The sequence below is a fragment of the Anolis sagrei genome, chromosome 4 (assembly GCF_037176765.1).
Source record: "Anolis sagrei isolate rAnoSag1 chromosome 4, rAnoSag1.mat, whole genome shotgun sequence".
NCBI classification, from domain to species: domain Eukaryota; kingdom Metazoa; phylum Chordata; class Lepidosauria; order Squamata; family Dactyloidae; genus Anolis; species Anolis sagrei.
The window spans coordinates 84,984,272-85,012,069 of NC_090024.1; the positions used below are offsets into that span (position 1 = coordinate 84,984,272).

The window sequence follows — 27,798 nt, forward strand, 5'->3', positions numbered from 1 at the left end:
AGCAAATGCAGTTTCTTAAGTCGCTCCTGACACACACAAATCACTGAGCAATTTGGTTGGATACCAAAGGAAGAGGTATGGGATTTCTAATCAAACACCCAGTACCATTGTTTTCTTGGTGTGGACTTGTTTCTCTGCCTCACCCAATTTATTTTTGAATATAAAGTGGGCAGCTAGCATACTATAATTCTATTATCTAACATTAGGCTCAGATTCAGTCTTGAACTCAGGTTTTTGGTCATATTATTTGCGCCTCATAAGTGTGCTTTTTGTGAAATGGAGTTTGGAACTGAGAGTTCAAAGGGAAAGGGATGTCTTAATATTTGGAGTTCAGATCAAACCTTAGAATTTCTTTTGCATGTTAAGTTGCATTTTAGCCTCTCCAGTTTGCCTTCTAAGAAATGGGTGACTGTCCAATACTAGCATGGCAGCCAGTTTGTAAAGGGGGTTGCTCTTTCTATAAATCCCAAATGTACTTGGTAGCCCAAAGGGATGGAGCCCCCGGTGGCGCAGTGGGTTAAACCCCTGTGCCGGCAGGACTGAAGACGGACAGGTTGCAGGTTCGAATCCAGGGAGAGGCGGATGAGCTCCCTCTATCAGCTCCAGCTCCTCATATGGGGACATGAGAGAAGCCTCCCACAAGGATGATAAAAACATCAAATCATCTGGGCGTCCCCTGGGCAACATCCTTGCAGACGGCCAATTCTCTCACACCAGTTTCTCAAGTCGCTTCTGACACGACAAAAAAAAAAAAAAAAGCCCAAAGGGATGGTGACCCTTCCCTAGATAAGTGGATGCTCCAGAATGTACACATATCAAAACATTTTCACAAATGGATCAAGGGTTTAATTTTTTATTGCCAGAATACTAAATGTTACGCAGTCAGGCTTGTTTGATATTGCACAGAAAACAAGCAAGCAAAACCAAACAAAAGATTGTCCACAGCCAAAGAAAAGCACATTCCAACAAATTCTCCCTAATAAACTGGGAAATGACCCGTGGAAAGATAGCCCAGCACAACTGAGGATAAGATTGTTTGGAGATGATACAGATTATTATTGTTGTGCACTGCACTGCAAAGGAAAGTGGTTTTTAAAAAAGCACCCTGACAGTAATACAAAAACATGAAAACCCGGCTTATTAGTTTGAAGCAAATTGACTAAAAGCAGCAGGGAACTGCATGCAAAATACATGAGAAAAGATGTAAATATTGGTTTTAAAAAAGGAAATACTTGTCTTCCTACATTTTGCACAACTCTGCATCCCCTTAAAATAGCTATTTTGAAAAATATGAAAATAAAAGCACCCTCTCCAGCCTATATTTGGGTTTACATCTGTTCTGCACTTTAGCTATTTCACCCGAGCAAGTACTACCATAACCATCAAGTTCTCTTTTTTTGTTTTGTTTTGGGATTGTTTGTTTTAATAAAAAAGGAATGTAGATTCCTGGTAATTGAAAATAAAAAAGATAAGCTTTCTGGTTAATCACTGGCGCCCAAATGAGCTGCTGCTGCTGCTGCTGACAGTTGTGTAGGAATAAGAATATGAGCCACTTGTGCCAGCATCAAAACTTCCTCTCCTTGATCCGCTGCGTGAGCCAGAACGTGAGCCAGAGCGAGAGCCAGAGCGTGAGCCTGGTGCGGAAGAGACATTATATGGGCTGGATATGCCTTTAGATGAAACAGAAGAAGCTTCTAGTAATCTGAGCCCAGACTGGTCTTCCACCATTGAACGATTCATTGCATCTTTGTAGGAGATCTTCAGTTTGGTTTTCGGACAGGTCAAAATCTTCCCATAGTTGCCAGTGTCTTGTAATCTCTGGGCAGTCCGGCCATCAATCAATCCTTTTCTAATCGCTTCTTCTGTACTGATTCTGCCCCGTACTTCGGGATCAATGAGGCCTCCTGTGATAAACTGAAACTCAAGGAAGCGTTGGCCTGCCTCATAGGGTAACCACTTTTCTTTCACTGCTTCTGCTGCAGACATCCTATTTCGGCCCTTGATGCCTTCAAACCCAATGAAGGCTTTCTGAGCTGGCTTCAGCCGAGTGGCCATGTCATGGTCAAGAAGACCTTGGGCACGTGCATCCTGAAGGGAAAGCCGCTGGCCCGTAGTTGGGCATATTATGCCTCCTGTGCAAGCTTGGGCTTCAAGCAAACGTTGGGCAGTAATGCTGTCAACAATGCCTCGTTGCACGGCTTCCAAAACAGAGATTTTCTCCAAATTTTCAGTGTCAAATATGGCTGCAATGGGAGTGGTTTCCTCTAGGGATTCAGAAAAGGAACCAGAACCACTCTTTAACACCAGAGAAGAGCTCTTGATATTCAGGACAGTGGGAGATCTAGTGATGGCCTCATGCCTGAAGACCTCATCAGCACCATTTCTGCAAGCAACCATATCTGCAAACTGTGTGAGGCTTAAAGATCCAGAACGGTACTGGTCAAAGAATTTCCTGTCGACAAGACCTTTATCAAGAGCATCTTGGATGTCATACTGGTTTCCGGTTTTTCTGTCAACAAGCACAACTCTGGTGCTCCCATCTGATCCTGTAATTGTTATTTCTTCCCATTCACATTCCTGGTCACAGAGGTCCATGTAAGTGTCATAATCTATCAGGCCTTTATTGTACGCCTCCTGAACTGACATCTCCTTGCCTGTGTCTGGATCAACAATGACAACTCTGCGTTTCCGAAGGGTATTTTTTTGTGAGGTCTGCACCAACTTCTTCCTCTCTCTCAGTGGTAGGAGACACAGCCCGGTCCCGTCATCTATTATACATCTTTCTTTCAGCTGTAGGTAGGTCAGGTTCTCTTCAGTGTTAGGATCAAAAAACCCTTTTGTATCATCACTGGGGTCAGAAAGGATTTCATTCAATTCTTCATTGAAGTACCCACGTTGGTACGCTGTGTGAACGGGCAGACGATGACTTTCCTTAGGGTCAATGATCCCACCAGTGGCTATCTGGGCTTCCAACAAACGAATACCATGGCCTTTCTCAATGAGTTCCTTGTTCATGGCTTGGAACAAGGAGATTATGTTTCCTGTTTCTGGATCTTTGTATCCAGTGACTGCCTTTTCGGCAGACAGAAGCTTCTCTTTAAACTCTATTCCAACTAGGCCTCTTTTGTAGGCTTCTTCCACTGTTAGTCTTGAATTGCTGACAGGGTCCACAATGAACCCAGTGGCTGCTTGAGCTTCTAGCAACTCAAGTGCTGTCCCTGGTCTAACCAAGCCTATCTTCATGGCCTGGTAAATGCCAAGTTTCTCTCTGGTGGCTTCATTATAAATTCCAGCAATGCAGCTGGAGCCCTGCAGGAAATCTTTGATTCGGTCGGTGACTTCCTCAACTGTGATTACTCCTTTTTCCAGGTCACTTGCTGTCGATTCCCGAATGATGCCAGACTCAACCAATTCAGAAACAGGGATGGGTTTCCTAATCCCTTGGAATGACATGCTCCTCTTCTGTACCGGGAGGAGAAGCAACCCAGTGTGTGGTTCAATTCTGCATTTCTCCCTCAGTTTCATGTAACTTATGGCCTTCTTCGTGATAGGATCAATTAAATTCTTTGAAGGATTATTCAAAGTTCTGTACAGGTCTCGATCAATCACTCCACGGGACAAAGCGATGTCTTTGGGCAAGAAGATACTGTTGATGGGGTCGACAATCCCCCCTGCAGCTAACTGTGCTTCAAGAAGACGTATCCCAGTATCCCTGTCAACCAGATTTTTCTTTATTGCTTCTGCTACAGGCACTGTTTTCCCAGAGAAAGGGTCTTTAAACCCAGTGATAGCCTTTTCAGCTGTATAGATTTGTTCCCTATCCTCAAAATCAATCAGATCCCTTGCAACAGCACTGTCCACACTCAGGAATTCATTCCGATGGGGATCAATCACACCTCCCGTTGCGGCTTGGGCTTCCAGAAGCAGGATTGTGTTCTCTGGGGTAAGGAGCTGCTTGCGTTTGGCTTCCACTAGAGAATACTTCTCCTTGGGGTTAAGAGAGGCTCCAGCAATAGCCCCTGCTCCTCTCAGGTAGGGTTCAAGATCAGCAGCAACTTCTTCCACTGACTTTTGCCCTCTTAACAGTTTGTCCAGGGTGCACTTGTCTAGCAGCTGGCATTCATAGAGCTGGACAGCTGTTATTTTTTTCCGTAGGCCATTGAAAAGCAGCTTGGAAGCATCAATGGCAAAGTCTTCTTCAGTCTGGGTGCATCTGTGGGCCCCATAAGGGCGCTGCTTCAGTCTCTCTATTTCCCTTTGCAGTCTCAGGCGCTCTGATTCCATCTCTGACTGGCTCTTCCTGCTTGTCTCTTCTAACCGGGACCGATACCTTTCTTCAATCCTCTTAATCTCTGCCTGCAGCCTCTCAATTTCGACCAGCAAGGCACTCTTCTCTCTTTCACTTTTGTCTCTCTCAGATTCAATCTTCCTGATAGTCTCTTCCTTTCGTGAATATTGGCTCTTCCACTGGTTTAAGTCATTCATGATTTGCTGCTTCTCATTCTCAAGTCGCATTTTCAAGCGAGATTCTGACTCCAATGTGGATTTGGAGCGATTTAGTTCTTCTTCTAACCTCAGCAGTCTTGCTTTATCTTGTTCCAAGGTGTTTATTTTTATCATCAGTGCTTCTCGCTCTTGCATAACATGATTACATTGGTTTTTAGATTCCTGAATCCTATGGGATGCCTGTGTTTTAAAGGAGGGAGAAAAAACAGGGAGAACAATGATCACCTTCTTCAAGAGCCAATAAAATCTATTTCCTGTTACCTACAATTTCAGCCTCTCAAGAAAGGGCATTTAGTGTAGTTTGACATATACTGTATTTGTGTGCATTTATGGGTTTGTTTCAATACAAAATATCTACTTTTTTTAACCTAAGGAGCCTGTTGCGCTGTCCAGTCATAGTGATGTACTTTTAGCTTCTGGTGCTCTTAATGGAAAATGTTAAAGCAGGCATTTTGCCGTACAATCCTATATATGTCTATTTACAGATAAGTCCCACTGAGGTGAATTGAGATCAGTTCTCAATAAGTGTATATATCCTTCACACATGCATTTTTGGAATAACCCCCACTGAATTTGTAAGATTTACTTCTGATATATATGAAGTAAATTATATATATACGTGTGTGTGCATATGTGCATGTATATGTGTATATATATGTATGTATGTATGTGTGTGTGTGTGTGTGTGTGTATATGTATATGTATATAGAGGATTGCACAGTCAATCTCTCCCCTATGAATCAATAGGAAATAAGTTTTTAACTCAGCATAGATTGTTTGCCCAATGTCCAGTATTTCATACTCTTTCCTCTTCTACAGTGTAAATATATATACTTGGCTGTCTTAATTTTGGCTGCAGTTTAGTAGAAAGGAATGTTGGAATTCCAATACTTTAGTACTTCTTCTGTTACAAAATCCTAGATTTATTGAAAGGGGTGAGAAATTTCTGGATGAATATGTTCAACTTACAATATTTGTAGATGTAAATCAGTTGAGCACAATAACAACTCCCTCCTGAGCTTCAGGGAACAGCTAAAGACATGGTTATGGGACCAAGCTTTTGGTCAGTAACAATGCAATACGAGAACACAGCACGGTGCAGTGACAATTGGAATAGTTCACGTGGCATCAAATTGCTGCCTAAATATGTGAGCTTCTCTGAGTCCCCTAAGGGGTGAGAAGGGTGGGGTATAGATATGGTAAATAAATTAAATAAACAACTCAAAACTTTTTATAACACACACTTGCGGGTGCAGGAGCTCCAGTGTCCCTGCAGCTATAAGAACAAGGAAGGTAAAGGTAAAGGTTTTCCTCTGACATTAAGTTCAGTCGTGTCCGACTCTGGGGGTTGGTGCTCATCTCCATTTCTAAGCCAAAGAGCCAGTGTTGTCCTTAGACACTTCCAAGGTCATGTGGCCAGCATGACTTCATGGAGCACTGTTTCCTTCCCTCTGGAGCGATATCTATTGATCTCACATTTGCATGTTTTCGAACTGCTAGGTTGGCAGAAGCTGGGGCTAACTGCAGGAGCTCACACTGCTCCCCGGATTGGAACCTGTAACCTTTTGGTCAGCAAGTTCAGCAGCTCAGCACTTTAACTTACTGTGCCACTGGGAGCTCCATGAAAAGAGGAGCTTTCACTCAAGACTTATCCCCACTGACTTTAGTGGAGATTTTTAATCCACAGATTATTTTTTCTCTCCTCTGGAATGAAACCATAGGAAGCAACATTGCAGTGGGGGGGGGGGGTGTTTTTCTTTACTGTTTAAATATCAAATATTTGTTTATTTTGTATTTTGTATTTTTTTAAAATAATTTTATGTACATGCGGCCCACCCTTTGTCTTTCTGTCATTATGCTTAGTTCCTTTGTTTTGTGTATATTGTTTTATATGCCTTGATGTTTTATATTTTAATGTTACGTTGTTTATTTTATTGCAATTTGTATTGTTATATTGTAATTCTTGTTTGGGCTTGGCCCCATATAAGCCGCTCTGAATCCCCTTCGGGGAGATGATGGCGGGGTATAAATAAAGATGATGATGATGATTATTATTATTATTATTAACTAGCTGTGCCCTGCCACGCGTTGCTGTGGCCTATAGTAAAACTTATCAAAGTTGAGGTAGATAATTTTTCCAGATCAGCAACAAACTTCCAGGTCACTATCTTATTGGTATTTAATATGTAACGTATTATCAGATTTTGCACCAAAGTGTGTCTGGGTACTTCCAAGTCTCATGAGATGCCAGGCACTTATGGATATAGAAGAATGGGGAATTCTAGATTGATTTTAACTTTAAATGTTCAATAATATGGAAAGTTTTTAAGGATTATTGAACCACTAACACTGGTTTAGTTATGGTTTTTATTTTAACTATTTGTATGTATATTTTTAAATATGATGGATCTGACCTGGAAAAAGGCGGCATAGAAATCTCCATAATAAATAAATACATAAAATGATTCTGTTTTCATGAACTGTTTTCATTGCCTTAACTGCATCACGCCGTCAGTACGGCCTTCTATTAGAATAGTGGTTCTCAACCAGTGGGTCCCCAGGTATTTTGGCCTACAACTCCCAGAAATCCCACCCAGTTTACCCGCTGTTAGGATTTCTGTGAGTTGAAGGCCAAAACATCTGGGGATCCACAGGTTGAGAACCACTGTATTAGAAGCTACAAATCTTAATGTGTATCAGTGTGCACACAAGTACAGCATGCATGTGCAAAATACACATTTATATAGCAGATGTGGGAAGGGGAAAGAGCAAATGTTGAGAAAAAATACACATCTCTAAACATGGCTTGCACAATGTCTCTATTCATTTCAATAGGCTCGAAATGAAGCAACATTGAACTTTAGCAATGTCTGATGGATTGGTCACTAATTGGAATGCAGTACTAGAAATCATGGTGTTCCTTTGTGTTGCAGAAGCAGAAAAGCCAACTAACAAAGATAGGTGAAATAAGTTAGATAATTTTAAGTGACTTAAAATTAACAGTTAAAGCAACACAAAGTTAACTCCACTGATTTCAATAGCCTGGTTACTGTATATACTCGAGTATAACCCAATCTGAATATAAGCCGAGGCACCTAATTTTATCACAAAAACCTGAAAAAATGGATTGATTGAAGTATAAGCCAAGGGTTGGAAATAGATACCACAAAATTATATTAATTGAGGCATCAGTAGGTTAAATGTTTTTGAATATTTACATAAAACTGTAATTTAAGAAAAGGCTGTCCAACTCGGATTAAACCATTATTCTAACCTTCTTCAATGTAAATGTGCTTATGTATTCTTCCAATAATAATGAATAGAGTAAAATAATAAATGTAATAATAATAGAGTAAAATGATAAATGTAATAACAATAATAATAAAGTAAAATGATAAATGTAATAATAATAATAATGTAAAATGTTATATGTAATAATAATAATAATAGAGTAAAATAAATATAATAGAGTAAAATAAATATAATAATAGAGCATAATAATAATAATAATAATAATAATAATAATAATAATAATAAATAACCTTGACTGGAGTATAAGCCAAAGGGGACTTCTTCAGCTTAAAAAAGTGCTGAAAAACTAGGCATATAGTCGAGGATATACAGTAATTTTGTTGTAGACTTTGACTTACAGATTTAACATTTGATCATGAGAAGCAATGGCATGAGAAGCAAATATATATGCCATCAGAATTAACTATGCGTTCATGCACATATGTATGATACATAGAGGGAAAATGTACACTGTAATAACATGTAAATCAAATATAGGATACCAGTGTAACTGCACATTCTAAAGATGCAAATGCATGTATTTGCATTTGTTGAAAAATACACTATAAAGGGGCAGGGGAAGCAAAGGACGGAAGGATATGCTTCGGTATGTAACTTCATGAGTAATGTAATGTCCCGAGCAGGGTCAGAGGACCTGCAAGCTCAGTACTTTTTTCTTTGGGGAGGAGATACCAGGGCAACTGAAAGATAAAAGTAATATGGAAATTTGGAATTATGGCCTCCAATCTTGCTTTTTCTAGTGCAAGATTTAGCTATATTCTCTAGGGAAAATTTAGTTTTCAAAGCCATGAATTGCCCTCAAGTCAATTCATGGTTAACCTAGCATAAAGTTTTCTTGGCAATAGTAATTCAAATGTGGTTTGTCATTGCCTCCCTCTAAAGGCAGAAAGTGGGTTTCAAAGACTAGGCAAGGATTCAAACCCAGCTCTAATACCATTCTATATCAAATTATGATTTTTTTTGTGTGTGTCAGGAGCGACTTGCGAAACTGCTTCTGGTGTGAGAGAATTGGCTGTCTGCAGAGACATTGCCCAGGAAAGGCCCATATGTTTTGACCTTCCTGTGGGAGGCTTCTCTCATGTCCCTGCAAGGGAAGCTGAAGCTGACAGATGGGAGCTCACCACATCTTGCAGATTCGGACACCCGACCTTCAGGTTAGCAGTTCAGCTGGCACTTGGGTTTAACCCATTGCGCCACTCTATTATGATAATAGAGTTTTATATTGGATGAGATCCAGACTTCAATAGGATTTGAGTTAATGTCATCAAATTATCTACTTTAAATACAACTAAGCATGGCACCAATCCAGTGAGTAAAACAAATACAGAGTACATGTTCCCTCTACTTCAGAATCTGAAAAAGGGGCAAATGAAAAAAGGAAGTGGAGGTGGAGGTCCCATCAAATGATTGTTTTTGGAAGCCACCTTGGGTCCCATGCTGGGAGAAAGGTGGCATATAAATTAATTAAATAAATAAATTAAATATGGAGTTCACTGCTCTCAGAGTTTTTTTTTTTTTTTACAATAGTCTCTGGAAGGAGCTCAAATTTGACCAGAAACTAAATGGCAAATTAAAGGGAAGAGGGAACTAATTAAAGTTAAGATGCATTAATTTAGGGTTCACTGATTGAGTGAATATGCATTTGATATTAAATTATGGCATTTGAGGGACAGTAAAGTTGTGATCAAGTATTAGTGAATACCTCCAGAGCTTGCTTTTGGAATTTCTCAATTTCCTGTCTCAAATTGTCCCTTTCTTTCTGTAAACCATTTATCAGACCCTGAAGTTCCAGGGTATGCTTGCCGCTTGTTTGGAGTTGACTTCTGAGTTCAATTATTGTGGCATTTTTTTCCTCATCCACTTCAGTTTTGCCCCTTCTTAGATCATCATACTCCAATCTTAAATTGCGCAGCTCTTCCTCTAACATCAAATGTTCTTTCGTAAGGTTTTCAGTAAGAGACTGAAGTCTTTCAATTTCTATCTTGCACTCATTGAGGCTTTTGCTCTTGTCCTCAATCGCCTTCTGCAAGTGCTCATTGCGCACATGGGCCTGTTTTAGGTTCTCCTGTTCTTGGACCATCTGGCGACGCAAGGTTTCAACCTCTGATGTGTACTTCCTTGCCTCCTCCATGTATCTCTGCTTATCTCTCATGTGATTATCTAGCACCTCTCTTTGGTGTCTCAAGTCATCTTCACTCCTTTTCTTTATAATGGAAACCTCCTCTATCTGCTGAGTGAGGTTTGTGATCTTAACAGCTTGATCTCTGAAAGACCTCCTCAGGGTTTCTAACTCCTCCTCCACTTTCTTCCTCTTGGAAGTTTCTTCAGCTAGAGTTCTAGACTGCCTATTCAGTTCCTCTTCCAGTGTGTGTTTCTGATGCTGCAGGTCTTTAACTTTACTCTGGAGCCTTGTGCTCTCTTGATCTTTCCCTTTTTTGTCTTGGGCAAGTCTTTCGTATTCGCTTTTTAGTCGCCCCAGCTCCTGCTCCTGCCCTTTCAACCTGCTGATGGTCTCTGTTGCGTTGATGTTGACCTTCTCCAGATCAAACTGAACTCTTTGCAATCGAATATTTTCTTCCTCCATCGATTTCCTCTGATTTGTCTCTGCTTCTAACAATTTCCTCAGCTTTTCAATCTCTTTATTTTTCTCCTTAATTGTTCTTCCAGAGTCATCAAGTGACTGTTTGTAACGTATGTTCTCTTCTGTGTATTTCTGGACAGTTTGCTTGTACTCAATTTCAATCTGATGCTTCTTTTGCGAGATTTCTGAGCTAATGGCTTTTTGTTGCTGAGCACTTTCTTCTACTTGTCTAAGGTTTTCTGTGGTTTGGCTTATTGACTTTTTCAGTCTCCTAATTTCCTCGCACAAGCTCCGGTTTTCTCTGATGACATTGTCAAGCTGTGTTCGATAATTATTGCTTTCCTCCTCCTTTTGCACAGTCACCTGAGTTATTGTGGTCTTTGTGATATTAATTTCAGTCTCATACTTGTTCTTTAAACTAATAATTTCCTCATCATAACTGTTCCTTACCTTAGCCAATTCATTCTCAAGTTCCCATCGATTTTTAGCCTCTTCCTGCAGCTGAATCTTTAATCTTTCAAGCTCCTTGGTTTTTTCCTGGATGGTTGAAGCAGCATCCTCAAGTGCCTGCTTGTACTTTGAGTTATCTTCATTGCGCAGATGGATAATCTGTTTCAGCTCCAACTCCAGCGTTTGCTTTTGCTGTATCAACTCTGTGCCACATGCTTTTTGCTGCAGAACATTCTCTTCTGCCCTCCTCCGTTGATCCGTAGTTTCTAGAATGGTATTGTTGAGGCGGACAATCTCATCCTTCAGGTCTCTATTCTCTCTCTGGAGCCGATCGATCTGTGATCGGAGGTTTTTGGCGTCATCTTCTTTCTGGGATGCTATTTGGTGGATGGTGGTCTTCTTTATGTTAATCTCTGTTTCATACTTGTTCTTTATATTACTCATCTCCTCATTAAACTGGTTTCTTACCTTAGCCAGCTCATTTTCATACTCCCTCTTCCGTGTCCCCTCGTCCTGTAGAAGAACTCTTAACCTTTCTATCTCATATTCCTTCTCCTTGATGATTTTCTCAGTTTCTATCTTTTGCCGACCAAGGCCTTCTTTCTCATTCTGCCTTGTCTTCTGCAGCTGGTCAAAGTCAGTCTTCTGCTGGTCATATCTGTCTTCCAATAGCTTCCTTTTCCTCTTCTCGTCTTCAATCTCATAGGTCAGTCTTGTTATTCTGTCATTCAGATCTTTTATTTGGCCATAGCATTTGTCCAAGTTTTGCTTTGCAGAACTGCCATCCATTTCAGCTTGCCTCTTCAGCTCTTCCAAGCCCATAAATTTGGCTTTCAGCTGAGAAATTTCCAGCTGGTATTTCTGCAGGTTTTGCTCCAAAAACTTGTGCTTATTGCTGTTGTCAGAATTGGCATCTCTGGCCAGTCTCAACTCTTCCTCCAACAGTTCTATTTTGGTGCTTTTCATCTGCAAAGTCAAAAATGAGAAACAATTAACCATGATAGCCATTTTTACCATCTTCATCCAATAATTTTAAAAACAAAACAAAAACAAAGCACACCTCATTTCATTTTAAGAACATATTTTCATATTTAATTGTAACGAATCTTGTGAACCCAAATGGATCAGACTCTGACATAGCCCAGTAACCTTAAACATAGGAAATTATGATGTCTGGAAAAAACAGAATAGTGCATGTTTTTTGGAACGAAATCCTAATCCTGAAAACAGATTTGCTGGTGGCGTGTGATATGTAAATCTTAAGAGTTCATTTCTTAAAACTTTTACTTGCCTTTAGACTTATTGTTAAAAGACAAAGGCAGATATCAGGCATGTAGCCGGGGGGGGGGGGGCTCGGGGGGCTTCAGCCCCCCCCCCCCCAAATTCTCATGGTGGTTCGTGAAAAGGCCTTACTGGTGCATTATATAAACTGTTATGTTTATTCATATCATGATCTGATAACCATACTCAATATATCCCATATGCATGAGGGTATTGGGGTAATGATACAAAAGGTTTGCTAGGCTAGACCCTCTTTCACTCAGACTCAGCCCCCCCCCCGAAACTCAGCCCCCCCGAACCCCACCTGAAAAAAATTCACACCCCCCCCCCCAAAACGAAATCCTGGCTACGGGCCTGGCAGGTATAGATGTGTTCCCAAACTAACAACCTATCTGACTCTGTATTGACTCAAAACTAATAAAGGGTCAATTGAAAATAGAGCAGAACAAAATCATTCCATTTGTCAGAAATTGCACTTTTTTGTTATAAACAAAGATGTCATGCACCACACCTATATGCCCCATGTCATGCTCTCTCATATGCATGCAGGAAAGTTATGGTTCTATAGTAGAGAGTGAAATGTGTCAGAAATATTAAAAATTAACTAGATGTTTTTTAATTACAAAAATGTTAGTCAAGCACTGCTATGACTCAACAAAAGCTGTAATTCTATATAAGCAGATGTGCCTCAGTGTTAGCAGTCCTCAGTCTGTGAAAGGTCTCTATGGAAGCAGGGTCTCTGTGTGTTAGGAGGCCTCAGTATGAGAAGGCCTCAGTGTTAGTTCACCTCACTGGGAGAAATGCCTCAGTGTGAGGTAGGCCTGGTGTGAGAAGGTTTGGTAAGAGAAGCCCCAGGTTGAAGGCCATTGTGTGTGAAGCTTCAGTGTGAAGGCTGCTGCATGTAAAGCTACTGTGTGAAGCTCCTGTGTAACTTCGGTGTGAGAAGAGGCTCTGTGCGTGGAAGCAAAAAAGGAAGTATAAAGAACTTTGTTTGTGTTATGGAAACCTTGTTTTTGTAAATAGTGCAACCATATTATTTTGCTATAAAGAAAAGCCTCCCAAGGAAGAGATAACGTTGGTCTGTGTGTTTTTGTTCTTTTTTATCACTTTGGACTACTGGTGCTGGGTCATACTGCTGCTGATAAGGTACTCTACTGTACATTTATGAGGAGGGTCTTTTGTTAATAAGCCCACTCGTCCAACAAAATATATACCAGGAAAACATGGTTTTAGTGGTGGAAACCCATATATTAACTAAAACAAGTGTTAGAATGTTGAGACTGTATTAATGCTATTGTTATTACTACCATGATTAATTTTTAAAAAATACAATTTTTCTCCACAAAGCATCGACATCAGATACACTGCCCATTTTATAGTTTTACAGTGCATAAAGACAGATGTTACCTTTAAGTCTTCCAAGCTCTTTAACATTTCACTCAAGAACTTGTAATAATCTCCTGATCTTGTTAGAAGTTCAATGTATCGAGTCTGAATCTCAGCAGCCTGAGGGAGAAAGAAAAAACAAAAACCCATGAAGTCTCTTCCAAATACCACAACTATGATTAGTCCCTAGGCACAGTCCCTAAGTCGCCAGATAGTACTCTGTTCTGCACTTCATCCACTTTCCCGGCCCTATGATACACTATTTGCATATCCCTCCATTAGGTCCATTTTAGAACTCCTGGCCATTGGATTGTTGAACCTTACCTGAGGGATCTCCAATGTATTCGGTTTTATATTTTTATTTTTAGTGTGGTTTTTTTTCCAGGGTTTTTGCATTTTATGATGTTTTATTTTATTTTTATTTTTCATTATTTTGTTTATTAAGCTACAGTTAGGTTTTTTATATTGTCTAATGTGCCTTGTCCTGACATAAACTGTTTGTATGGTTTGCTTTTGGCATTGAATGTTTGCCATATTTGTTGAAAACTGCACTAAGTCCCTTCGGGGAGATAGGGCAGTCTTTAAATAAAGTTTATTTATTTGTAACTGGAGCTCATGCAAAACCCTGTGTTAAAAGGGATTCTAGGTTGTACTACAGTTTCCTCACCTTTTTTTTCTCTATATATCACTCTTCCATTTCATTTGGCAAACAACCAGTAATCCCTATATGATTGCACTTTGCCTTCAGAACTACATTTAACTGCATTATTGACATATCAGTTAAAACCAGCACCCTGACCAAGAAGGTGTTACCATGGAAGTTCATTAGAATGTCATGTAAGGGAAGGCCAATACCTCTTGCAGTACAAGCCCCGAAGGAGACTGGACCACAGTCCGCTTGAGAGGAATGTTCAGCAAAGTTTCCAGCCCTGAACTATATGCAGCAGCCATGAGTTCATAATCCTGAAAATAAAAAGTAAACACACACATGATCAGCAAAGATTTTCGTTACATGTTTCATGGCCTGGGCTTTTGAGGGCCCCAGGACAGAAAACGAATCCCAGACCATCCTTTAAAATGAAAAAGAATGAAAGTTGGAGAGTAAAAATGGGTAAAACTTTTAAACTCCAAAATATAATAGTGACAATTGGATGGAAATGGCTTGGAAGAGATACATTACTTTCACCTGATCAAACATATCAAGATTCTTTAGCGGAAGATGACAGAAAAAGTTTCATCATATGACCAATGAGAATTACATCCTTATAGATCAACCTCACAATGTTGGAAAAGAGCAGCATGATAGTTAGGCATGATTAACTAAGCCTCAGTATATTTAATTGAAAGATCATTTAAACTTTAGATGAAGTTTAAATTCTTAAGTCCTAACAAGTTATTTTATTTTAACTTAAATCATCAAATGATCTCATGAGGATTTTAATCCCCTCAAAAGAGATCCATGATCTTTCTCACTAATCTATTAAAGGTTTTTTGCTTTACAACTTTTGCACTAGAAGATTTTTAGATCCGCTAGAGTACTATGGACAAAGCATTAGAAATACATCAGCTAGTCATGGGATCTGTATTTTGTAACTTTCATTTTCCCAATAACTATGTTTAGAAATGGGCGTGTGAAGGGTGAAAGATTACAGTACTATGGCATTAAGGAAACTGGTAGGATTAAGTCCTTGCATTAAAATTAATTCTTAATGGAAAGAATTCAAAGTAACTGTACCTTAATTGCCGATGAGCACACTTCTGCATTCTTGACTACTTCTTCCACTCTGTCTCGCTTGCTTGTTATTTCGCTGTGTAAGTTCTACCAAAAACAAAACATTTGAATTAGATTCCCAGCAGTTAAAATTGCCTTTGGTTCAGGAGACAGTCAAGTAACTGCCGATTTATTCAGATAGATCTCCCCAAATGCACTGACTGAGGCAAGATTTGAACTTGGGTCTCAAGTCCAGGCCTTCTGCCCCTTCTTTCGCCACTAATATGTCAATAGGGATTCTGGTCTGATCCTAACTCCCAATTTTTCACTGAATTTATCAGCGACAGGAAATATGCACCTCTTCCGATGCTGCTGGGCAGCAAATCCCATTATCCTTCAATACTAACTAGAGCAGCTGGGATGTGCAGTCAAACAATATTTGAGCACCACTTGATTCCCACCCTAGATTATAGCTGGGATCCTGCATCAGAAACATAGTTTCAATATAGTAGTTGAATTCCTAACCCAGCCCTTGAAACTCCCCCTAAAAGACAGTCAGCTGTCCTGTACCTACAAGACCAGTGCCCACTGTTTCACTTACTTACACCCAATTAAATATGTCCTTTCTAGGAATTTTCTAGTTCCTCCAGATGATTCTATGTTATATTTACACCAGAAATAATCATAAAGTTTCCCTGGAAGACCGAACAAATGTCCTGAGGGGATACCACTCTAGCAATTTCTTAGGTCTTCCAGCACATCTCTATAACAGCTTCCTGTGGAAGTTGTTCTTTTCAACAAGGTTCATTATTACCCAGTTTTTTATTTCTACAACAAGGTTCAAAAACCTATTCCTCGCAGATAGGAAGCTGTACTGTAATGGACTTCTGTGGTGGTGTCACTAGCCTCCTCTCACCAACAGATAATAGTGTGTTAAAGAGTTGTTACTGGACCACCCAGGAAGTTTTGCTTCTCTACTTTGCACTGTCACTTTGCTGATTTATTCTGGAAAACAGGTATAGAGCACAAAACAACAATACCTTTTGTTCCTGCAAATATCTCATGACAGTGCTAACATCTCCCAATTTCATGCTTTCAATAGTATCCTGCCGGCGCTTGGCATCACCAATCCATTTGTTCAGAGCCTGGTAGAGATCTCGGTAGATTCTCAGCTGCTTCACCTGCTTTTCTAAATCCCGAGACCTACAAGACACACATCAGAATATCAGGCTGTTTTATATTGATTTGGGCACTGATCTATTTCATTCTACCTATAATGACAATCAGAGGAAAATTCAGATGTAAGGCAGGTTTCTAGACCTCTTTTTTTTGGACTGATGATATAAAGAATTCTTTCCAGAATTTATATGCAAAAGATGACTTCTAGCTCTGAGCTACAGCTCCTGACTAATAAAAGAGACATCCATTTTCCTCTTGTAATAATAATAATAATAATAATAATAATAATAATAACTTTATTTATAGATAGCCCTATCACCCCAAGGGGACTCTTGTGAGGAACCTTCAGGTTAAACCCATGGAAAAGTTACACTGAATACAAATGTATAGGATATTTAGAATACATATTCATATGTAATCTGTTTCTCAAAGAATTTTTTTCTAAAATGCTTTCATCTGAAAAGCCCAAATTTTCTGCATGACACCCCCTTCTAAGTGCCATACATAAATTGGGCCCCCAATAGCTTCCTTGATGTGACTTCAACAGTATAGAAGTATACTTTCAGCTCATGTAATCAAAGTTCTCACAGTTCTGCTCAAGAACAATTTTGGAGGAATTCAGCAATATCAAATTTATGTTGCCAACATTTAATTCAAAATTGGGCCTGAAAGTCAATTTTATAGATTTTCTATTGATTAGATCAACTTCCTCCCCTTCAGATGATGTTGGATTACATTTTTCATCAGCCTGGATGGTAAAACGTGAGGCATATTGAGTGCTTCAATCCAGTGCATGTAATTCAACATCTGAAAGGTTGCAGATCGTGTGTTCTTCCTCTCTGCAATGCAATTATTAGAACTCACAAGATCTTGATTCACAGTGAAGATTGTATTTCACTGTAAGGCAAGGACAACAGGGGGTAATCATTGGGAAGCAATAACAAACCTGTCATCTATTTGTTTCTCCACTCTTTGCCAACGGTCTGTCAGCTGGTTGACTTTATCCGTGTACTTTCCAAGATCTAAACCATACAGAACATATGATTGGGACGATTGGGAGTGAATCTGGAGGACCCTCTGTAGCTCTGATTCCAAGGTGCTGAGCAGGGACTTCTTCATGCTAAGGTCCGCTTTCATTTTCTAGAAAAACAAACATACACCATCACAAAAAGTGATTCAGAATGTATATTCTAAATTTCTGTATGGATTAAAGAAAGAGCAAGTTGTCTTGTATATGATCACACTTGACTTTCAGTGAAACATTCAGGTCAGAGTCCTTCTGATCTTTGTCTATATCAGGCATGGATAAACGTTGGCCGGTAGGCTGTTGGGAATTGTAGGAGTTGAAGTCCAAAACACCCAGAGGGCCGAAGTCTGCCCATGCTTTGTCTACATGCTAAGAGCCTTAGGTCATAACAGACTTTTAGAATTGGAAAGGACTACAACAGCCATCTGGTTCAACCCCCCTGCCTTGCAGGGATACCCCACTGAAAGGTATTCATCCAACCTGTATTGAAAGATCTCAAAATAGGGAGAATCTACCACTCTTGAAGGTGGTCCATTACACTGCTGAACAGCTCTTATAGTAAAAATAAAGTTCCTCCAAATGTTTAGGCAGAATCTCTTTTCTTGTTTTTCTTGTTGAATCTTTAGGTGGAATCTCATTTCTGGTTGCTGCACTTTGGAGATTACTAAAGTGCACAGTGAAGCCTCAGCTCCCATAAACCAATGCTGTCTGCAGCAAAAGCTGGTGGGAGGTGTAGTCCAAGAAAAACCTAGAGGGCCACACATTTCCCACTCTAGCCACTTTGAAGACTAGAGAGGAAAGCAGAAGTGAGTGATCAGCAAACATCAGCTTGCTACCAGTGACAAATGAACTAGGCATTTTAGAAGATTTACCTTCTCATTTGGGCGAACCCAACCAGTTTGAATAACTAGTTCACTGATCCACCATCAATAAAGAAAGATCGCTCACTCTCACCTTTAGGCTGGCACGGTAAGCTTCCACTTTGTCCGGGTCCAAAGAAAGGGTGTCCTCTTCAGTCAGCCTGACTTCAATAACTCGTATCACATCATCCGTTTGGAGAATGGCCTGAAGCAGCGATCTCAGTGCATTCAAGCTAAAGCAAATAATACATTTTTAAATAAAAAACCAAGCCTCTAAGTTGCAAATATAGTATTTGTTTTATTTGCCCACCTCTAAGCTATGTTTTCTTGCATGATCAAAGTGGTCACACACAAAAAAGAAAAGAAAAGAAAAGAAACACTACAATCATTTGGAGACTTATGTAGAAGTAATTTGCCTAGCTAAATACTCACAGGACACAATCAATGCACATATCTTTGTAAACCTTTGTTGTCTTTTGTAAATTAATTTGAATATTTTATGTTCATGTTTTATGTTATTTATATTTTTGATAGGTTACATTTTTATTTAATTTATAAATGTCATGTTTAAGCTGTTTTCTTATGCAGGGCTATGTTGGGTTATTATATTTGGACTTGCTGTTACTAAGGCATTGAATGTTTGCCTTTTTGTTTGTTGGAATCCGCCCTGATCTGAGTCCCCCTGGGGAGATAGGGCAGAATATAAATAAATTATTATTGTTGTTGTTATTGTTATTATTTTTTCTCAACGTCATCAGGTTTTGTCTGATCTTGGACACAAAGTAGGGTCAGCTCTGGGTAGTATTTCAATGGGAGACCACTAACAGAGACCAGGTGTTGTAGGCTGTACTTCAGAGGAAAGAATTGAAAAAAACACCTCTGAATATTCTTTGTCTGGGAACATGCTATGAAATTAATGGGGTTGTGATAATCAGTAGGAAACTTGAAGGCACACACACACATCCTTCATTGATCAGAATTGGATCAACTTAGAAGAAAAGTGAATAAAGTTGCATTACAGGACAACTACAATGAATGATATGCATCAGGAAAATGGTGAAACATATACAGCAGTGGTTCTCAACCTGGGGTCCCCAGATGTTTTTGGTCTACAACTCCCAGAAATCCCAGCCTGTTTACCAGCTGTTAGGATTTCTGGGAATTGAAGGCCAAAAATATCTGGGGACCCCAGGTTGAGAACCACTGATATACAGCATGCTCCAACTCAATCACCATCCTGGCCATTTTAAAAAACATCTGTAATTTTGCTTGCCTTTTTTTGTACACAGGAGGAATCAATAGGAGGGAAAGTAAATAGTGCTTATCTAAAACATTAATGAAAATGACCGGGACAACATAGCAGTTAAGAGCATTTGCTAGCTGAGAACTCTATGGGCTCAAAAGTGGGCTTTAAACATGAAAATCTCTTGCTGCTGCAGCAGTAGGATCAATTGGCGTAACATGAAAATTCCTTGACTGCAATAGCTAACACTGGCTCGGTACCAGTTTTGTTCATTACTACACTCTGGCATCCATAAATATGGAGCAGTGGTAAAGAATATATACAGTAAACCAACATTCCAGTTTGATAGGATGAGGGAATCTGAGTCTATTGCTGCAAACTGGGACATCTGCATTATCGAAAATGGCTTTGCATGATTATGTTACTTTGAGACCTTTGATCTCTTTATTGCAGAATTTTAGTAACTTTGCTCAAACTATTAAGACACCCAAAATGTTTGTAAGGTCTTTTCAATACATGTCTTAAAAAACAAAAGACATCTCTGGAATCAGAATAACCAGAAAACACCATAGGACCACCTGTCTGATTTTTTACCTGTCCAAATAGCCAGCAGAGACTGCATTAATATTTTCCAGTTTTGTAAACAAAGCACTGATTTCGGATTGCAAGTAGATGTATTTTTCAGATCCTCTAAAATTGGGAAGATAATCATTCTGTCTGTTGAGAGCCTCTGCCATTGCCTGGGATTCATTTTGTACCCCCTGAGAAAAAGAAATACATGTACTGTAATCTACCTGCACTTTTAAATGACCAAGTAAATAATTCACACAAATAGTTCATTTGAATCATAGTTCAGGAAAGTTTCTGTTATTGGATTTTTCTGTAGACCAACAATATTCAGAAAGTCACAAATTCTCAACCCCTAACTGACCTTAGAAAAGTGGGATTAAAAATCCACTTCTGTTCTACCAATGGAGAAGAAGAGCAGCTCCTTTTCAGTGGTAGTGCCATAGCTTTAGAAACCTTGAGTGGAAATATGCATACCTCTTCACTGATGGTCACGAGAAGTTTATTAACAATTTGATCGATTTTTAAGGGACCACACTTTAAGAAATGTATGTCCATGTATAAATATGTGAGAGGAAGTCATAGGGAGGAGAGTGCAAGCTTGTTTTCTGCTGCCCTGGAGACTAGGATGTGGAACAATGGCTTCAAACTACAGGAAAGGAGAACATTAGGAAGAACTTCCTGACTCTGAGATCTGTTCAGCAGTGGAACTCTCTGCCCTGGAGTGTGGTTGCGGCTCCTCCTTTGGAGGCTTTTAAACAGAGGCTGGATGGTCATCTGTCAGGGGTGCTTTAAATGCAATTTTCCTGCTTTTTGGCAGGGGTTGGACTGAATGGTCAAAGAGGTCTCTTCCAACTCTATGATTCTATGAAACTGATCTTACATTAATATCACTGATGGTGTATTTTACTGTTCTCATTATCACCGAGGCATATTCAATATTTGCAATGCACATACTGAAAGAATACGCACATGCACCTAGTTTTGGTATAGAACATACGTTCCTCAAAGCATACACATAGAGGAAAGGGCTACCAACAGCCATTTGCTACAACAGTCAAGTTAAATCTCTCTGTAGAGAACTGTGAATGTCAGGTGCTGGGGGAAAGCAACAATTATTATCAACAATAATAAGCCATCAAATGCAATGCACACCTCAATTATGAAGGGGCACATTACAAACAAAAAAGGATTTGATCTTGAATATAATGTACTCAACCAGCATGTTAGGGAGAGAAGCAGAGTGAATGAGGTCATTTGAGAACCTAGGCCACTTCTTCAGCTAGCCAGCCTTGCACAATTCCCAACCGAACAAATTCGGGTACCTTCATTCTAAATTTACCCCCGTTATTAAAAAAAAAAAACCCCAATAAGCTGATTGCCTCTACGGGACCTTCCACACAGCCATATATCCCAGAATATCAAGGCAGAAAAACCCACAATATCTGCTTTGAACTGGGTTATCTGAGTCCAGATTGCCATATATTCCAAAGCAGAAAATGTGGGATTTTATTCAGCTGTGGAAGGGGTCTAAGAGTATTTTTAATAAGGTTTTTTAAACTACATTGTACATCAGACTGCACTCATGTTACATATGTAAGGGCCAAGAAAGTGGAGATACTATTGGCTGACAAATTTCAACAGTGGGGGCATCTATATATTGTAGAATATAATTCAGTTTGATGCCACTTTAACTTCCCTGGCTCTATGCTAATGAATCATGGGAGTTATTAGTTTGGAGAGGCATTGGCACTCTTTGGCAAAAGAAAGCTAAAGACCTTGTGAAACCACAACTCCCAAGCATTAGCAATTTGGAGCCAGAAGGACAAGGAACTTTTTAAAAAGTAATCAAATTTGTATCATTCCTTTCTCCAAAATTGGACTCACGGGATACATGTATGCTGTAGAGTTAAAGCAATCTGACACCACTTTTACTCAATACTATGGAAGTGAGTAAAAGTGGTGTCAAATTGCATTAACTCTACAGCATACATGTATCCCGTGAGTCCCATTTTGGAGAAAGGAATGATACAAATTTGATGATTTTTTAAAAGTTCCTTGTCCTTGTGGCTCCAAATTGCTAATGCTTGAAAGTGTGCAAATGAAGCAAAACTATAAAGAAGTGGGGAGGGGAATACAATCTTCTAGTAATCCTCAGGAGATGAAGTTGCATTCTTCCATAGAGTCTCTTTGCAGAAGTATAAGTTTGTAATGCAAAATAAGCACATTTGCTTAATATTCAAAGGTTCTCAAGCAGCTCAAATAGTTCACCTCTTGTTTTTTTAATACAGAGTACACACATAATCCTAGTTACACCACAGTTGTCACACTATCCTCACAACTCCTTTCTAACCTTTTTTGAACAGGAAATAAATTGAACTCAACATGAGATACTCTAAGTAAACTTCACTCTCTCCCCTGCTCATACTGTAGTTCAGAGATGACAATCCCATTTTCATTGAGGGCCACATAAACCTCGTGGTTGCCTTCAAAGGACCACTGAATCCATGGATGAGAATTCGAGGATACAGTGAGCAACCATATAGATAGATGATAGAGATAGATAGATAGATAGATAGATAGATAGATAGATAGATAGATAGATAGATAGATGGATGATTGATAGATAGATAGATAGATAGATAGATAGATAGATAGATAGATAGATAGGTAGGTAGATAGATAGATAGATAGATAGATAGATAGATAGATAGATAGATAGATAGCAAGCATGACATAGTGGTCAGTGTTCTTTAGGTACCCCAAATATTATTGAAAAACAACTCCCATCACTTTTTGATTATCCATCATGTGGTCAGGGGATGATGGGAACTGCAGCCCAACAGTACTTGTGGCACTGAAGCTGGGAAAACATTAAATGACATTTTCAAGTCATACATCATATCTACAAGCCTTGTATCTAAATTCAAATCCTACTGTTCTGACTAAACAGAACAAACTACAGCCTTCCAGATGTTACTGTATCACAACTCCCATCAGTCATGATGCCCAATAATGAGAAATATAGAAATTGTAGTCCAGCATCTGGAGGGCCAGGTAAAATGACATGGAGAGCCAGATTAAGACTACAGGCCTTGAGTTTAACACATGTGCCATGGTAATTAATATCATGTATAGAAAGGAAAACTGCACTCCGATTACACCATACAGCTGATAAGCAGTGCTTGGAAAAGTTACTTTATTTGAAACACAATTCTCACAACACTCTCTAGCCAATAGCCATGCTGGCTGGGGGAATCCTTGTATCTTTGATCTAAAAGTAATTTTCCCAAACTTTGGAAGTAAGCTGTGTATGATCTCAGCTTTACTCTTTCTTTTGTCTGGTCTTGAAAAATAACATAAAAGAAAGAAGAGGAGCAGTGACAGCGAGGAACTCATGAACATACTGGCCTTCACAGCACAATTGACCTGTGCAGTGTAAATCATGCATACCTCTAATTCACAGATTCTCACAGACAAATTGTGAGAAGCTCCCTGATCCAGCTGGAGTGGTGTCCGCTGCACCATTCGGAGCTCACAACTCTCAATCTGGCGTCGAAGTTTCTGCAGCTCCATGAGCAACCAAGCCTCTTGCTTCTCCAGTTGAAACCGGTCTGGAATCTGAACTTGATTGGTAGAACCCACATGAATCACTTCAGTCGGCACAACTAAAGAGTGGGGGGGGGGGGGGGGGGAAGACATCATCTAAAGTGTTAGAACATAGAAAAACAGACTTTCTTAAAATGACAACCTCAAAATCTAACAACCAGGATTCTGTACAGTTGACAGATGCTAAGAATTTTTAAAATGTGAATCCAAGCATTTGTTTGGAGTAATTGACTTGAATTCAGGTCTCAATCCTTCTGTAAAAACATTCGATCTTCATCCCTTTGAAGTCAGCAAGACAATTGGAGGATAAGGGAAGATGTGCTACCATTTTGAAGCTAAACAACTGGGGATTCCAAAATCTTTACTTTGGAAATCTACCAGAAGTTTCTAATCTATCTCCTGCCTGATCCTGCACTACAATACAACAATTTTATTGATTAGCCAATTGGCCTTATCAAAAACAAACAATGCAGACATAACATACAGCATACATCATACATCTAGTCCTCTTAAAATAAAATACAAATATACAGGTAGCCATAGATATATGCATCAACTATCCTCGTCTCCCCTACACTGCAACCCAATCTGATCTATGTACTCTGATCTCCTTTTAGCAGCTTTAAACAGAAAAAGAGCAACTTGTGTTGTCAGAATGGGGTTATAACCAGCCAACGGAAATGAAGTTTTGCCTGCTGTATCCCAACTTGTTTTTTTATCCGTCATTATGGTCCTTCCTGATCCTGAATTAGTAGCAAATGCACTGGATCATCATTCATGCTTGAAAAAGTAAACTCCTATAAATAGCAGAGGCACAACATCATAGATGATATTATGCACTGGCCACCGCACTTGGAACAGGCTTGTTGTTACAGTGTTCCCTCGCTACTTCACGGTTCACTTTTTGCGGACTCGCTATTTTGTGGGTTTTTTGCCTCCCAGTTTATGAGTGGTTGCCGTTGCCCAGCATTCTAATCCCACTTCCTGGTAACAATGGAGTGTGGATGGGGGTTTCACCCGCCCCCTCGGGAGAGAGGCAGGCAATCAAGAGTGATGGCAAAACAAAGCAAAAGGTGTGCAGTGCCTTTAAATCTCTCTTCGCTTCTGCTTCACTCTCGAAATGCAATATACATATATAGTGTCGCTACTTCGCAGACTTTCACTTTTCGCAGGTGGTCCTGGAACATAACACCCGTGATAAGTGAGGGAACACTGTATATGCATTAACATCATTTATGACTTAAGTTTCTGACTTATGGCAACCTTCAGATGACTTTATCATGGCCATTCTTGGCAAGATTTGTTCAGAAGACATTTACCAATTCTACAACTGAGACAATATGATTTGCTCCTTATTACGCACAGGGTTTCCATGGCTAAGTAGGGGGTTCAAATCTTGGTCTCGGAGTCCTAGTTCAACACTCAGACAACATTTATAGGTCAACTGTCCTCAAATGCTAGTTATAGTCCTCTCCGCTTCGCTATCACCTGGCAATGTACATGCACTGATAAAGGTTGGGCATACACCAGACAGGATTCTACCAAATTAAAAAGTATTAGCCAATAACTAGCAGTCTCCAGAAAGTTTCAGGACTGTATAAAAACCAAACACCAAGAACTTCTTTGTTAGATCTTGCTTCCTTTCTCTCTTTGCAAAGCAGAAGTCTACACAAAGCTGAAGCAGAGCTTGGGAAAATTCCTTGTTTGAACTACAATTCCCAGAATACCTCAGCTAGTTATGCTATCTGAGGAACACTGACTGTAAAAAAGCAATCCCTGGGCCAAATGCAAACTCTTAAAGAACTATTATGACCTATCTGGTTCTTGCAAATTCTTCCATAGACAGAGAAAGGGGAAAAAATGCTGGGATGGGCAGTCCCACATGCTGTGCAAGCCTTCGATGTGCAGTGCAATCAAGCTGTACAAAAGGTGGACCCCACCCTTAGGAAGAACTCACTTTGTGGAGGTGGTTTCTGTATCTGTATCTGCTGCTGCTGTTGTGGTGGCAGCTGAATAACCAAAGTCTGGTAGTGCTTCTGGGCATCCGTAAACTGGGTCTGGATTTTTCTCTTTTCATCATCACCAAACATCTCTGAGCCCTGGCTGTTCCTGAGGAACTCATTATAATGGATCTCCAAGTCATTGACGACACGCTGGTAATCTTCTCTGCGCATTGTCTTCAGCTGAAACGAACAGGCAGGAACAATGTAAAGAAAAGAAACCAATAATAATAATAACAACAACAACAACAACAACAACAACAACAACAACTTTATTTATACCCCGCCACCATCTCCCCAAGGGGACTCGGGGCGGCTTACATGAGGCCAAGCCCAACAACACATCAGTAAAAACAAAACAGCAAGCAAATAAAACAGTGCAATTAATATAAGTTACATATAAACAATAACACAGAGAATTTAAAACCTGGCTGGGCCAGTTGTAATAAATTCAAATTTTTAAAATAACAACACATGGAGTGGGGGAAGAAACATTTACACATTGCGGTTTCTGTCACAGTATGCCTATATTTTAAAGTGTTGTGGGAAGCACAACTTCCATCAGCCATAATCAAGATGAATAATGTGAGGGGATTGTAATCAACATCAGGAGTAACTCACACTACCCACTCCTGCTGTTGATGAATGGTAGTAAATAAGAAAGGTTAGATTTCCTTATAGGACTCAGAATGACAAATGGGTTAACTATGTAGGTTTATATTAGAATGAAGTATCCAAGGAATGTGCAGATAAGAGGAATAGGGGGCTTTGGGGTCAACAAAGCAGAACTGCCTGTAAAATCACCAGCCATGTTATCAGCAGAGACAGGACATGAGAAAAGGCAGTTCTGCTTTTGTACAGGCTGGGATGCATTCCCCTAAGCCTTGTAATGTTTGTGGTTTTGGCCTTGCAATGCCAGTAGTGAAACTAGGAAAAACATGAATTTACAAAAACTATGATGGATGCAGACTTAGTCATACTTGGGGTAAATCCACTGAAATCAATGGAACTTAAGCATAATTTTAGATACTGGTTGCAAATTAGTAAGAGTGCAAATCTATATATGTCCTTTCTCTCAAAAGTAAGCTACACAAGTTGAAAGAACAATTCTTAATAATTAATCAGAAATGCAGGAGTTGAGTCCGACTCTGTGGGGTGGTGCTCATCTCAATTTCTAAGCTGAAGAGCCGGCATTATCTGTAGACACCTCTGAGATCATGCGGCCAGCATGACTGCATCGAGTGCCATTACCTTCCTGCCAAGACGGTACCTATTCATCTACTCACATTTGCATGTTTTTAAACTGCTAGGTTGGCAGAGGCTGGGCCTAACAGCAAGAGCTCACCCCGTTCCCCTGATTCGAACCGCCAACCTTTTGGTCAGCAAGTTCAGCAGCTCAGCCGTTTAACCTGCTGTGCCACCAGGGGCCCATCTTCAATTATAGTAATCTCATTTTTTTCAAAGTGAAAAGTGAGAACCAGAAAAATACTTCCAGTTTTTTGGGGGTGGATGTATACACAGATGGAAGAAATATTCCAAAGGCATCAACGCAAGGCCCGGTTTCACAGCGCATGTATATGGAGAAACAGTGTATAATCACTGCTGTTGCTCATTATCATTTAAAGAAAAAGGAAACAGTAATTAGCTCAAAATTATACAGAGTTTGAAGAGACTGCAAGAAGCAATTATACCCATGAGGAGTTAAGCAAACTGATGGAGCTGCAAAGAAAAAGATGGAGAACTTCTGCATTGCCTGAAGTCCACACTTGACACCTACCTTAGCAATGGTCAGTGCTCTGATTTTCTCAATGTCGATCAAGCAGTAATGCCAAGACACCAAGCTCTTCATGTTGATGTAAAGCTGATTCCAGAGAGCCATAATAGCCTCATAGTATTGTTCAATCCTAAGGCGCAATGAGAGGGATACATCTGTTCAAAAAGCACCTATAACTCCTAAACAATAAAATGACTATCATTTCTGGGAAACTCACACAGGAAAGAACAGATGTGTCCCACCTCAACATGGACATAAAATATTAACAGCTAGTAATCCTCATGGCTCCTTGAGTCATAATTCTATACTGTG

At 39.7% G+C, this 27,798-nt stretch overlaps 1 protein-coding gene across 3 annotated transcripts in view; it reads right to left on the minus strand.

Annotated features, from left to right (window-relative positions):
- Window positions 1-837: 837 nt before the first annotated feature.
- Window positions 838-27,798, minus strand: part of DSP (desmoplakin) — a 69,822-nt gene continuing 42,861 nt past the window's right edge. Inside the window, exons 13-24 of one of the 3 annotated variants that reach the window (XM_060774784.2) lie at window positions 27,490-27,616; window positions 25,670-25,895; window positions 23,557-23,771; window positions 20,131-20,297; window positions 18,388-18,526; window positions 17,353-17,546; window positions 16,268-16,430; window positions 15,252-15,335; window positions 14,372-14,479; window positions 13,538-13,636; window positions 9,521-11,815; window positions 838-4,686 (exon numbers count right to left, since the gene is read on the minus strand). In XM_060774784.2, coding sequence (XP_060630767.2) covers window positions 1,486-4,686; window positions 9,521-11,815; window positions 13,538-13,636; window positions 14,372-14,479; window positions 15,252-15,335; window positions 16,268-16,430; window positions 17,353-17,546; window positions 18,388-18,526; window positions 20,131-20,297; window positions 23,557-23,771; window positions 25,670-25,895; window positions 27,490-27,616 — 7,018 coding nt within the window. In that variant the 3' untranslated portion in view covers window positions 838-1,485. The remainder of the gene's footprint in view (window positions 4,687-9,520; window positions 11,816-13,537; window positions 13,637-14,371; window positions 14,480-15,251; window positions 15,336-16,267; window positions 16,431-17,352; window positions 17,547-18,387; window positions 18,527-20,130; window positions 20,298-23,556; window positions 23,772-25,669; window positions 25,896-27,489; window positions 27,617-27,798) is intronic. The other 2 variants (XM_060774786.2, XM_060774785.2) reach the window with 2 other exon arrangements.